The sequence below is a fragment of the Alligator sinensis genome, unplaced genomic scaffold, assembly GCF_000455745.1.
Source record: "Alligator sinensis unplaced genomic scaffold, ASM45574v1 scaffold223_1, whole genome shotgun sequence".
NCBI classification, from domain to species: Eukaryota; Metazoa; Chordata; order Crocodylia; family Alligatoridae; genus Alligator; species Alligator sinensis.
The window spans coordinates 2,771,892-2,785,099 of record NW_005841936.1 but is presented as its reverse complement, the minus strand read 5'-3'; the positions used below and the strand labels follow the sequence as shown (position 1 = coordinate 2,785,099).

Genomic DNA, 13,208 nt, shown 5'->3' with positions numbered 1-13,208 from the left:
CCCTACAATAGTGAAGAAAGATAGTATTTTGCCCTTTTGCAATCTCTTCTGTGAAATACAATGGACAATGGATACTTAATTCATGTGGTAGATAATGTAAATCACATTAAGGTTTATGAAGGTTCATTAACAGTTGAACTGAATATGCTCCTACAAAAAAAATACTTTAAAAACTTTCCCTTTCCTACCATGCACAACAAAAAAAGCAACTTCCCACAACTCAACTCAACTCAACTCCCAAAAACTAAAATACAGAACTACGGATCGCAAAGAATTCTACCAAATATAAACTAACTGGAAATATCACAAAATGCATTTTTAAAGCAATTATAACAGTCTGTTTCTATAACAACTAAATAGCACTGAAAAGTCATAAACTATTCTGTCTCACTTACTTGTCTCTAAATACCATATAACACACTTAAAATCTAACTGACTGTTGATACGCTCCTAACCTCAACAAAGTGGAGTTCTTTCAAGTGAAGGTCAAGAGCAAAAATTTATGCTAGACTTAGTTTACATCCACCTGTGGTATATAACCTGATATGTGTGGACACACCAATTGTTTCAACTGTGTTCTCATTCAGACATTTCATGAAAAATCAAACTGCAGTATAGAATGAATAGATACAATAAAAAATTGCATATTGTTCATGACCATTCTTAAAACTCAGAATTCATTTTTGCTAACAGAAAATTGACATGTAATTCTTTCCACACACAGCAGTTTGATAGGAGATATTTAGCAGCTTACACCTGATCCTTAAGCCTTTCCAAACAGATTAGTCTTTTCTTACTTTTTACCTGTTTAGACAGTCTGTTTTCCTCTTCAATGTACTTCTGTTCTTTGGGCATTAATGTTCGTATGCTGGCTTTCACCTATACACCAAAATATGTGTCAATATTATGGGCTTATGTCATACTTAGTAATGACACATACTTCAATTTGCAATAATTATAAAGTTCCAAAGTCATGGCTGCCAAGCCCACAAAATATAAATGTATATACAGGCACAAGCTTCTATTTCTTACATTAGCAGCACTAGAAGCAGCAGCAGCAGCAGCACAGTAACAAAAAGAGTGGGTGTGCCAGGCAGTGGCAGAAGAGCATTCTGTAGTATACATCAAGGTTTAGAGAAAATGAGGAATGACAGAAATTCTCTACAAATCAGGAACAAAAGCTTTCATGAAACTGAACTCTTTAGCAGTACAAAAAAGCTAAAGTTAAGACTTACAGCATTAAAAATCACATCTATTTCAAGATAGATGACCCCCTTTGTTGGCCCTGTCAGCTGCTTGTTTTTCAAGACGTAGGCTTTCTGTTCACCATTTTGAATCTGCGGGAAAAGGACATGACAGCCGTCTGTCTCACGGTCTCCACTGAATACACTCCCTCAGTGACCTTTGACCCCCAGCTGCTGAAACTGACAGAGAACCCAAAACAACTGTGGCAATTCTGACAAGTACCTGTTCATTACCAGGACCAAGTCTGTCAGGAAAAATTAACTATCATGGGATTCAACATGGCCGTGAATTGAGTATGTTAAAATTTTAGTGTTCTTATTACAGACCTTGGTTGAAAAATGACAGACACAGAGCTGAGATTTTTTTTTTCCTTAAGCAAGAGAAATACAGAGCAGTATGTCAGGTGAATGAAACTTACAGACAGCAATGGTATAGCAACTTTGCCCAGAAAGTCAGCACTCCGATCTCGATCTTCATCATAAACTGTCACTTCCAGAACTGAGTGGATATCTTTAATATTGCTATAGAGGAAAAAAAAATACACATAGAGGAAGAAAAAAAAGTCACCTACATCAATGGTTACAAGGACAAAAGCATAAAAAGTTAGCAAAAAGCAGATATTTGTGTATTTTAGAAAGCCTAACAGGAAACAAAGGTAAATAAGATGTCGTTAAATACAACCAAAAGCAGAGATTGGTTACTTCAGAGGCAACACTGCAGCTGTAGTATCTGCAGCACCTTACACGACTGTAAATTTGTTAAAAGTGTTCCTTTAAATCTTGTACCTGGTGTAGGCGCTACACAAGTTACAATGAAAGCCAGTGGTAAGTAGTACTAAGGGATTTACAGAAGGAGACATCAGGTTTGATAGTCATAAACGACTGCTCCTGAAAATTCCACTGTCCTTGTGGTCATTTCAAATGCCACATGCTTTGGTATCTGTAGCCCTCTAAATAGAAATAGAAATAAACTAGCTGACTATGTCCTTAGGGTCAGAACGAGCTCCCCTCTTCCAAAATTGTAGCTTAATCCAAAATATTCAATAGCCACACTAAAAATGAATTTAGAAAAAGATATACAAACCTTACTACATTTTTCACCTACTCTTAAATATTAAACAGTTCATCACTGTGCATAGCAAGTGATGTTATATATTGTAAAATCTTATGTGATATTTATTTATTTAATTTTTTTATTTTTGGTTAAGGGAAAAGAAACAAAAATCATTTGACCGCACTTATTATTTGATCAAATTCCTTGCTGAGAAAACATGAATTAAAGAAAAACAATAGCACTTGACTAAAACGTAGATACACGTGAAGTTGAATTTTAGGACAAAATCCATTAACCAATTTAAGAATAACCAAAGCAACTAACACGTGCATATACATACTGCAAGGGGTAAAACCTTCCCTTGAAGTTCTTACTAATTTTTCTATTTTCTTCCTGATAAGTCTTTTGTTCCTTACAAAAATATGTGAGTCTTTATTCAGAGACCCTGGTCAAGTAACAGAGGCTGATTAGTCACTGATTCTCTTAGCAGATAATTAACAATAAATTAATGAAGAATTTAGCATGGTTTTGCAGATACATAAATGAGAACTATGTGAGAAAGCTAATGAAAATTACAATTGCTGTAGGATTTTTCTTTTGTTCTGAATTAATTACTGAGGCCCCATCTCAGAGGAACGAGAGTTATGCTGCATAGATTCTATAGTATAGGTGGCAAAATATAGGACAGACAATTTTTTAGAAAGATAGAAAAAATTGACTCAAAGGTCATTCTGAGACCAAACGCAATACTTAATATTCTCATTGTTGCCAAAGTGAAACTCACAGAAAGCTTAAGCTTCTACTGTTTGTGAGTTGATTGTCGATATCAGCAGCAAACAAATCTGAAGTTGATCAATTTTCTCCTCATCAGTATCACACTGCAATCAGGGAGACTCAATTTATATATATATATATATATATATATATATTGTGTGTCGGTGTACACACACACACACACACACACACACACACATATATATAAAAGAAAGAAACTAAAACAATGAAATAAGGTGACAATTCAAAGTATTCTTCTTGGCATTTGTTGGAACCTTTTATTATTTTCAAAACTACAGAAAAGTACAACTGTGCCACTTCTAAACTGAATGTTGCAGATTGCCTTTTATCCAATAGCAGCATTGCATAATTATAATATCAAATAGTATTGTAACAAGGTCATTTGTCAAATCAGATAAACAAATTTTAAAAAAATGAAAATCAGCAAGAAGCTCTTCCTGAAAAAGGATGCTTCTGATTTATTTCCTTCTCACATATACTGAACTTGTGGTATTCATTAAGATAATAATTATGTTTCATAATGATCATTAGCATCAACATGTTTCCTCATTTCCAAAAATCTAGGACCAAATCCTCTGAGATGAGCTCTTTCAACTTTCACCAAAGCTACTGGGAGTTAGGAATACTCTGTACTCCACAACTACTCTCTCACAGGAACGGACCTCCTCTTTTTAACAAAGTGATCTAGTTTTCACTTATCTGAAAGCATTTTCAATTTTTCTTAATTCCACTGAAAAGAAATTCAACTATTTAGCTTAAAAATAAGAGTATTTCACAACTATTTCTCTGGAATAGCAGTAGGTAATTTTTATTTTTAAAAGTAAAAAAAACCAAAAACTTACAATGTGAAGACTTTGTTCCATTCAGGGTTGAGATTCTTGTAGACTGTATGTGTCAGCAGTCTGTCATTGTTCAACTCAACTACACAAAATGGGTCACTTTTACCTATGAAGAGAGAATTTGGAACAAAACCCATGAGCTGGCAAAAGTAAATCAAGATTGGATTTATTTCCAAAAGATCCACCTGTGTGTCTGGTTCAAACAAGATTTCAGTCAGGGAAGTCCTCTGGCCTGTCTTATATACATGTCAGACTAAATGATCACAATGGTCTCTTCTGGTTTTACAATCTATAATTGTTCTGTACTGAAAATTCATAAAACTTCCATCCCGACCGGGAATGCAAAGACAAAATCTACTACTTTTCTAATTGCAAACTGCAAAAATCAACATTGTTGTCAACATTTCCAGGATGAACTGAGAGGACTTGGTATGCTGTGCAGTCAATATTTTGCCAGTAATGATTAGATCCTTATAACATTTTGATGCATAGTAAACATATTACTCTTTATTATTTGTATTATCACAGTACTTAGAAGCCCTTTCATGGATAGGGCTGCCAATGTGTTAAACTGCGCAAAACAAAAAACAAAACAATGGTCCCTACTTCAAAGAACCTACAATCCAAATATAAGATAACAGATCATGGTTGGACATGGACAGATGGGAGTACACAGAGAATCAATGAGACAATAAAGGTTATATGGTATGTCAGTGCATCAGCAGCCTAACTGTTGTAGTTTTTTTTCAAGTAGCCTGGTAAAGGAGGGGTTAAGAAGTGACTTGGAGATGAACAAGAAAATGGCTTTTCAGATGTTTACATCAACCAGTGCACTGTCGTCTCTCATCACGAAATAGCTTTTTGTCCTCTACCATACCATTGATCAAATCACCAGAATCAGCCAGAACTACCTTCTGGCAAAAAGAATGGAAGAAACCAGGCAACAAAGCTGCTGAATGGAGCCAGTGAGAAATTACCACAGTGAGGAGTTAGCATCTGGCTTCCACTACAAATGGCATACATGACAGAGCCTGAACAGGTTGAGAGTGGGTCTCAACAGACACAATTTTCTCATGAAATTATGGAGCCCCTCCACTACTGACCAATGTGTTTGTCAAGAGAAGCAAACCATGGATCATCTCCTGAGATGCCCTGTAGCACCACAATGCACCCCACAAGATCTGGCAACACCAACAACAGAAGCAGTGGCCTGGGCAGAATACTGGGAACAGACCATATAGAAGGATTCGATTGGAGACATAGTAAAGAAGATGTGTACAAGGAGCTCCTACCAAATGTGAGAGGTGGGATGGGAAAAAAGCATGAAGATTCTTGTTTGAAACTTTAACACAGGGATGACCACTTTTCAACTGGCCAAGGGCTGCATGCCCCTCAGGCAGCATCAGTGAGGACTGCATGCCATGAAGGCTCTAACAGGGTGAGCCATGGGCCCCCCAGTCCACGTGAGTCTATGTGGATGCCCCCACTACTGCACTGTGTGCCCATGTGGGCACCCTGCCTGCATTTACACTGAGCATCTGCACAGCTCCAGACTCCCTTCTCCTCCTGCCTCCATCACCTAGGGTACAGGCAGGAAGTGATAGCCAGAGGAGGAAAAAGGAACCCTGGGGCTACTGTTGCAGTTGGAGCAATAAGAGGAGCAGGAGCTGAACTTCACCTTAACCTCTTCCTCTCCCCCACCCCAGGTCACTAGTTGGAAAGCCCGGCTTTAATGTATGGAACATAATTCATGTTACGTGAAGTTTAGCATCCTGAGTTGATCTGAGGTGGGGTTCACTAAATGAGAGTTAATACATAGGCCATAAAGGGACCTGAAAGTGAGGACACACCGATTATGTTTATGAGATTAAAAAAAAAGAACCAGCCAAGGCAAAAATGTAACAGAAGAGCATAGGAAAATGATCTTTGAAGCATTATTCTGGATTGCATATGGGAAGGGAAAGACTACAGTTGCCAAGGCTAAAGAAAGCAGGGAAAAACCTACACAGTTTTAGTTGTACAAATAAATAGGGAAGCCCTATTTATGTCCTTCCAGATGAAGCGCAGAAAGAATTTTCAGGAATAGGACGTAGCTTAGATATTGAGGACCTAGAGAGCGTTGAAGATGGCCTCAATTACAGGCCAAAGTGACAGACAAAATGATGGTGTTGTCCATAGTGCTTGACAATGCAGATGGTGGGGGAGGGAAGGAGAGGGGGAGGGGGGAGAGAAAGAAAGGAATCAAGACCTTTGTTGAGCTGTTAAATGAAATGTTAGAAAGAGATGCCAAGATTTTAGTGTAGACGTGTCTGGAGTAAAGAGTTAGGTTTGTGAGTCATCCACATGGCGCTCGTAGTTGAGTTTGTGTTTGCAAATGAAATTGCCCAGAGACAAGGTGTGGAAAATAGAATACTGTCGAACCCTGGATTCCTGGAAACTGCAGAAAGATTACTGGATGAAGAAGATATTGGAGGAGGAGGAAGAAGATGGAGGGAGGAGGAGAGGTAGGCATAGTAAGAATCAAATTATTTATCTGATATTTTATTAGAAAGAATCTCCTAGCAAGTAAGAATAAAGGCTTAAATTACTGGGGAGAAAGAGACACTAGTGTCCATAACTATAACTATTGTTCCCATATTTTTGAAGAGGATGCATCACTTTGACTTCTCATGATTAATTAATGAAACAAAGCAATGTCAGCTAACAAAGTAAATTACAAGTAAATTCCAACACAGCACAGTGATGATGATTTTAAGACTAATTCTGCTTGACTTACATACATATACTTCCTATTTAAGGGACTGTGTTTATCATACATTTTTGAGGGGTGTTGGTTGTAGCCATGTTAGTCTAAGGATGTAGGCAGACAAGGTTCTTTGGATAAATCTGAAATTTACTAATCTTCTTGGAAGATCCAGGAAGAGCACAAAACAACAGCAGATGCTCCCTCTGCTTGAAGAAGACTGTCTGTATCCAAAAGCTTGCAAAGGAGACTTTTTCCAACTATTTTAGTTGGTCTAATAAAAGACAACAAATTTACCCAGAGAACCTTGTCTCCCTACATTGTTAGACCAACACAGCTACAACCAACACCGCTGAAACATATATGATAAACACAGTCGCTTAAAGAGGAGGTATACGTATGTAAGTCAACCTGAATTAGTCTTAAAATTATCATCACTGTGCTGTGTTGGAATTTACCTGCAATTTACTTTGTTAGCAGACACTGCTTTGTTTCACTAATTAATCATGGGACGTTAAAATGATGCAGTAGACCAAGGAGGTTATCCTCTTCAAAAGTATGGAAAAAAATAGATATAGTTATGGACACTTGTGTCTCTTTCTCCCCTTATTCTTGCTTGCTGAGAGATTCTTTCTGGATCTTCTGGGAAGAGCACAAAACAACTGTGGATGCTCCTTCTGCCTGAAGAAGGGTGTTTGGACCTGAAAGCTTTCAGAGAAGAATTTTTCCAGCTATTTTAGTTGGTCTGATAAAAGATATCAGATTTACCCAACAAATCTTGTGTGTTTATCATGGTGTGAAAGCATGCATAGAATCTGCATCTAAATTTAAGGATATAAATACATGAGTACTAAGCTTTAAAATAATTTGTTACTGCCATAATCTGAGGAAAGTATGCCTTGTTAAAGTTAACAACAAATAAACAGCATATTCCAGAGTGGCTTAACCTTGTTTCTGGTCTACCTACAGACAGCAAAGTATTTGAAAGTTATTGAATGTCAGTACTGGCTCCCCACAATCAAATCTAGCAAACTAAGCAATTGTATTTCACAATGTCTTCAATATTTCTCTAATGCAATGTCATGTATTATAAGAACCCATAAATTCAGTAGCTCAATGGGGCTACATTAATGATATTAGTAAGCATGTAATTTGTTTCATACCTTATACAAATTACAATGAAATCAATATTTAGACAAAGCTGTCCACGGGTCACATCTTCCAAACTGTAATATTGATTCAGACTACATCAGAGGTTAATGTGCATATTATTAACTTTAATGATAAAGAACAATTGTTTTAAACACATTGTGAATTACAGTCACAGTGGATGTTTATGTTCCCCTGAAAGCTGAATATCATCGAATCTTCCCTATTAATCTTGAAAAAAGGATGCATTAATTAACCATCAGATGCTACCTTCAGAGTTTTAGAGTGCTTACCTGCCACATACCACACCTAAACAGAAGTTAGACACTGATGACTCACATTTCAAACAAAGAGATGATCACAATTACAAACACTACAAATGTACAAGGTAACCAGGGTGATATTGTTTTATCTGCTTTGTTATAGGATACTCAGTGATATTCACTTACAATTGTAAATGATTTCTGTGAATTGATTATATACAGAGAAATGTTCTTGCAGAACTGCCCTAATGCCTTTTACAATGAATAAAGAAAAAGTTTTGGAAATAATAAGTTAATTAGCTGACCACCTGAAATTATGATGACAGAATTTTATTTTCTGAATATTTCGATATTCACTATTTAAATATAGATCCTTGGAGAAGTATATGAAGACTAAAACTGGTCAAGACCACCAAGGAATAAGCAATATCCATCATGGTGAATATTTGTCTATAACGTTCATATTATGTGCTCTTCTATATTAAAATAACTTCAACTTATCTTTCTCTGTCACTTAAATTCAACTTTTTTAATGTCCTCTAAAATAAACCATAAAATAAACAAATTTAAGAATACGTTTGACTTTGCATTAAGAGAAAGCAATGGCACTTTACAACAGGGCTGCAAATATGGTATGACACTTGCTATCACTGCTATATCCTGTAACAGGATTGGTGTCCCAGGCGTGGCCCTCACACCCCCTGCTGGTGACTTAGCTCCTGCTCTGCTCTAAGGTCCTTCCCTTTGCTCTCACCTGCCATACCTTGGTCTTATTAACAAAATAAGGGAGGCTGCCCAAGGGCCTTTAGCCTATCCTCTTACCCATGGATACCTCTTGGACCCCACTGCTCTCAATCAATCCCTTCTGCTAGGTGGGCCCTCTTGGCCCCCTAAGGGCATGCATTGCCTTATGAGTTAATCATGGCCTCCAGCCACCTCTGTAGCTATGTCCATGCCTTGCAGGTGTAACAATCAACCAGCCTGAGTGCCTGTCAGACTCAAACCTCCTGTGCCTTGCTGGCACTACTAGGACTTTCTGATCTCTCCTACAGTCCCAAACCCAGCCCACCAATTAAAACTCAAACCCAAAACATAAGTGCACTGGCTATAGCTTCACTCTATAACCATACTGCTATTCTCTGAAATCCCCATCCATACTGAGTCTAATCCCCTGCCTGTCCTCATTTCCTTACTGATATCTCTCAGGGACAGCAGGATGACAATCAGGTACTCATCAGCAGGCATCTTACTACAGAGCTCCTTCCTCTTCAGCCTTTCGGGCCAGATTGACTGCTTAGGCTATAGTTCTGCCTTATATACCACCAGAGCCCTGCCGCCCTTCCAGATGGGTGACCCCCTGTCTGCAGGTGTCCTTTAACAAGCTTTGCTTACTGGCCTTCAAGGTAGCCTATCGCACAGGGATGGGCAAAATATGGCCTGTTGGCCAAATCTGGCCAGCCAAGTGATTCTGTCTGGCCTGCAGTGGGTCCCTTGGCCCTGCCCAGCCCAAGTGTGGGGGGGCAGCCTAGGCCACGCCACATGCAGCTGATCCCACCATCCTCAGGCATGGAGGTGCTGCCTGGCACAGATTACAGCCTGCCCTATCCCCATGCATGGCTCTCAGGCACAGCAGGAGCTGTAGTCCACGGGGTCAGGCAGCACAGTTGCAGGGTAGGGGCAGTGTGGCACCTGGACTTGACTTCCCAGCAGCCCCTGTGGTGGTGGTTCGCTCTGCTGTCTCACTTCTGGCTGCTACTGCCAGCATCTCTGCCACTGCCACCAGACCTGGACCCACTGCCTGGGCACCCTAACCTACCCACCCCACACCCATTGCCAGGGGTGAGAGACAAAGCAGGTAGGTGGATGGGGTCACCATCACGCACTTTGCGTGCTTGGCCAGGCAGATGGGATGGGGCTGTAGGCAGGTGGGGAGAGGCATCCAGGAGTGGGACAGTGCTGAGATCATGGAGTGGTTACAATGCAGGGCTGGGGCCTGGAGCAGAGCTGTGATCCACTCTGTACATGTCCCTGCAGTGGGCACTGGTTCCTGTGACGGCCCTGCACTGTCACCACCCTGCAATCCTGACCCTGCCCACCTGACCTGCTCCCAGATGCTGCTCCCTGCCCACCCACAACCCCATCCCAGCTTTCTGGCTGAGCACACCCTGCTCACAGAAGTCCTGGGCTGGTTTCCATGGGGACCCCACCCACCTGACCACCTGGACCTCAGGCCAGATAGGATCAATTGGCATCTCCCCAGTGACCTCCTGCATAATTGCCCATCACTGTTGTAGAAGCAGACCTTGTCTCCCACATAAGACACTGTCTTGTAATACCACCAGGAATCTGTCAGCAGTGCATTAGGCTTCTTGCTGCTCACCCAGGTTACTCTTGTCAGCAGTAGACACTTCCCATTCATGGGTTCTGGATTCCTATCTCTTTAAGCTAGCCCCATTTTTGTCTCCCTGGGTTCTGCTTGCCCCTATTTTTCCTCTATAAGTAACAAAAGCCATAAACTACCTGTTATATGTCCACTAAGGAAAAATTATTTATTCCAAAAGCACCGCTGTTTAATTTCCAAGTAGTCGGGCCCACATGCCCCATGGCCTGCACCACAGAATCTGCATGCCACACTGGCTGCACCAAGTCGAGCCCTGGGTCCTTGGTCCAGATGTTGGCCAAATCTGGCCAGTCAACTGATTCTATCTGGCCTACAGTGGGTCCCTTGGCTGCTAAACCATATGCTTGTACAGGCACCCCTGCCCCACGTACTGCTGCACTGTGTGTCTACTATATGCTTACCCTCAGAGCCCTCATCTCCTGCTACAGCTGGAGGTGAAGGAGAGCAGCAGCAGGTGAACAGGAGCCTAGGGGATGCAACTTCACTCTTTGCAAGCTGCATGCAGTTCACAGACTACCAGTTTGGACAGCCCTGTTCTAAAAGAAAGATTCCACACAGAAGAGAAATAATCAGCCTATCACCTTCCTCCATAAGTATATTTAAATAAGTATATATTTTTGTTATGCTAGTGCCCTTATACCTGATCTGATAATCTGTAGAATTAATCTCATAAGAGAGTGAGCAGGTCATTTAATGGGACTGGTGCTCAGCTACCTATGTAACTGCCTTAGCTTGGAAGCCAAGGTGGAGGAAATAGGTAAGTAATGATTACATGAATAAGAGCTGACCTGCATGAAAAAATGGTGGTGAGGGAGGGAGTAGGGCTGGGGCAAGGGCAAAGGCAGATGCTGCACAGCTGGGGCATGGCACGGGAATGGGGGGGTGCAGCTCCTGCTGCTACAAGCTGCTGCTGTGGGCTGGGGCGCTGTGCTGGGCTCTTCCCAGGGGAGGCTGGGAGTGCTCAGAGTGGGCAGTGGTGGCCCTGGGAGGGGGGTTGGGGGTGCTATGGTGAATTCTGGGGTGGCTACAGTCCCCCTATAACTCCCCTCCCAGTGCTGCCACCCACCCTGAGCGCAGCCCAGTCCCCACTGGGAAGAGCCTGGCGCGGCCCCTAGTCCCAGCCCACAGCAGCAGGAACTGATCCCCCTGGCCTGTGCCCAACAGCTGGGATAGGCAGCAGCAGTGCTGGGAGGGGGCTATGGTGGGGAGCTGCAGCCACCCCAAAATTTGCCATAGCCGCCTTGACCCCCCTCCCATTACTGCCACCACCTGCTCTGAGTGTAGTGCGGGCCAACCCCTCCCCCCACCATAAAGAGCCCAGCCCCAGGGCTGCACCCCAGCGCCAGTGGTGATGGAGGGAGTGGGGCTGGGGCCCAGCCCCAGCCCATAGCAACAGCCCATAGCAGCAGGTGCTGCACCCCCCTGTCTTGTGCCCCACCTAGCCTGTGCAGCACCTGCCTCTGCCCCAGCCCCAGCCCCAGCCCCAATCCCTTCCTAAACACTGACAGGGGAGCAGATCAAGGCCCCACTCGCCCCAGCCCCTGCTCCTGCCTGTGCCCTGCTCCCTCCCTCCGTCACTGCTGGGGCATCGATCTGCCCACAGCTATTTCCCCTCCCCACACAGATTTACCTGCTGCTGATAAGAATGAATTTACTTTGCATATGTTGTATTTTGGGTATAAAAGGGTCATTGCATAAGAGTGAATTCACATATACAGAACCCACGTAAAGCCTTGGAAACATGTAAAGAACAGTCAGGAGGACTGGAAGTTTAAGAGGAGACCTTAGGAAGAGGTGGAGCACTTCTGAACTACAAATGGTCCAGTCAATTAGAATAATCAGAGTTGAGAACTCATATTGGAGCATGTTGTTGTCTTTTCCTATGCTGTCACCTCTGGGACAGGTACAGAGATTGCTATTAAGTGAGAACTGACACACTGACACTGCTACCTGCTATGGGCAAGACTTGATAGTGCTGTATCCAGCAGAAGGACAGTGCTGGAAGGTTTGTGTTTGTTTGCAGACTTTGATTTATAGTCTGGAGCTTTTTTTATTTAGCCAGCAGGTCACTATTGCAAACTGTCAGAAGCTGGGAGTTCTGGAAACCAGTGGCTGCCTAAATCTGAAGAGAAACTGAGGCAGAAGCAAGATCTGACAGCAAATTTAGAAGGCCTTTGTTATACCTCCTCCATATTATGATTTACCCTAGAAATAGTACCTCATTCATTCTCTTCCATTGTGCAATCTCCAAGGCTAGGGACAGACATTACACATAAACCAGTTTAAGTGATCAGAAACTGGTTTAAACTTGTAACAGAACAGACATTCAGTGCACATAAACCCTTTTGAAAATGGCTGAAACTGGTTTAAGATAAACCTGGTTGACTGTAGTATCAGATTTAACTGATTTTGGTCAAACCGGTTTATGCAATGTCTCTCCCAGATCTCTTCCTGGTTAAAGTTAAATAAGAGTCCCCTGGCTTCCCGGCACGCTCTCTGGACTGGGCAGGCCTCTCCCCTCTGCTCCCTGGCTGGAGCTCCAGCAGAGACTTGCAGGCACTGCAGGGTCTGCCTGGCTTCCCCATGCTCCCCTCCTCCCCCACACTCGCAGCTTAAGCAGGGATCCTTCTCTCTCCCACAGCATGGACCATAGCCAGCATGTGGTATGCTAGTTAATGCTGAGAGGTATCTGTGTAAGGCAGACAGGACAGTGTCTGCTT

The 13,208-nt window shown here is 42.1% G+C and overlaps 1 protein-coding gene across 1 annotated transcript in view; it reads right to left on the bottom strand.

Annotated features, from left to right (window-relative positions):
- The window catches only part of MCTP1 (multiple C2 and transmembrane domain containing 1), a 365,001-nt gene that overhangs the window by 144,936 nt on the left and 206,857 nt on the right, over window positions 1–13,208 (bottom strand). Inside the window, exons 11-14 of the mRNA XM_025199103.1 lie at window positions 3,936–4,038; window positions 1,664–1,766; window positions 1,236–1,337; window positions 805–879 (exon numbers count right to left, since the gene is read on the bottom strand). Coding sequence (XP_025054888.1) covers window positions 805–879; window positions 1,236–1,337; window positions 1,664–1,766; window positions 3,936–4,038 — 383 coding nt within the window. The remainder of the gene's footprint in view (window positions 1–804; window positions 880–1,235; window positions 1,338–1,663; window positions 1,767–3,935; window positions 4,039–13,208) is intronic.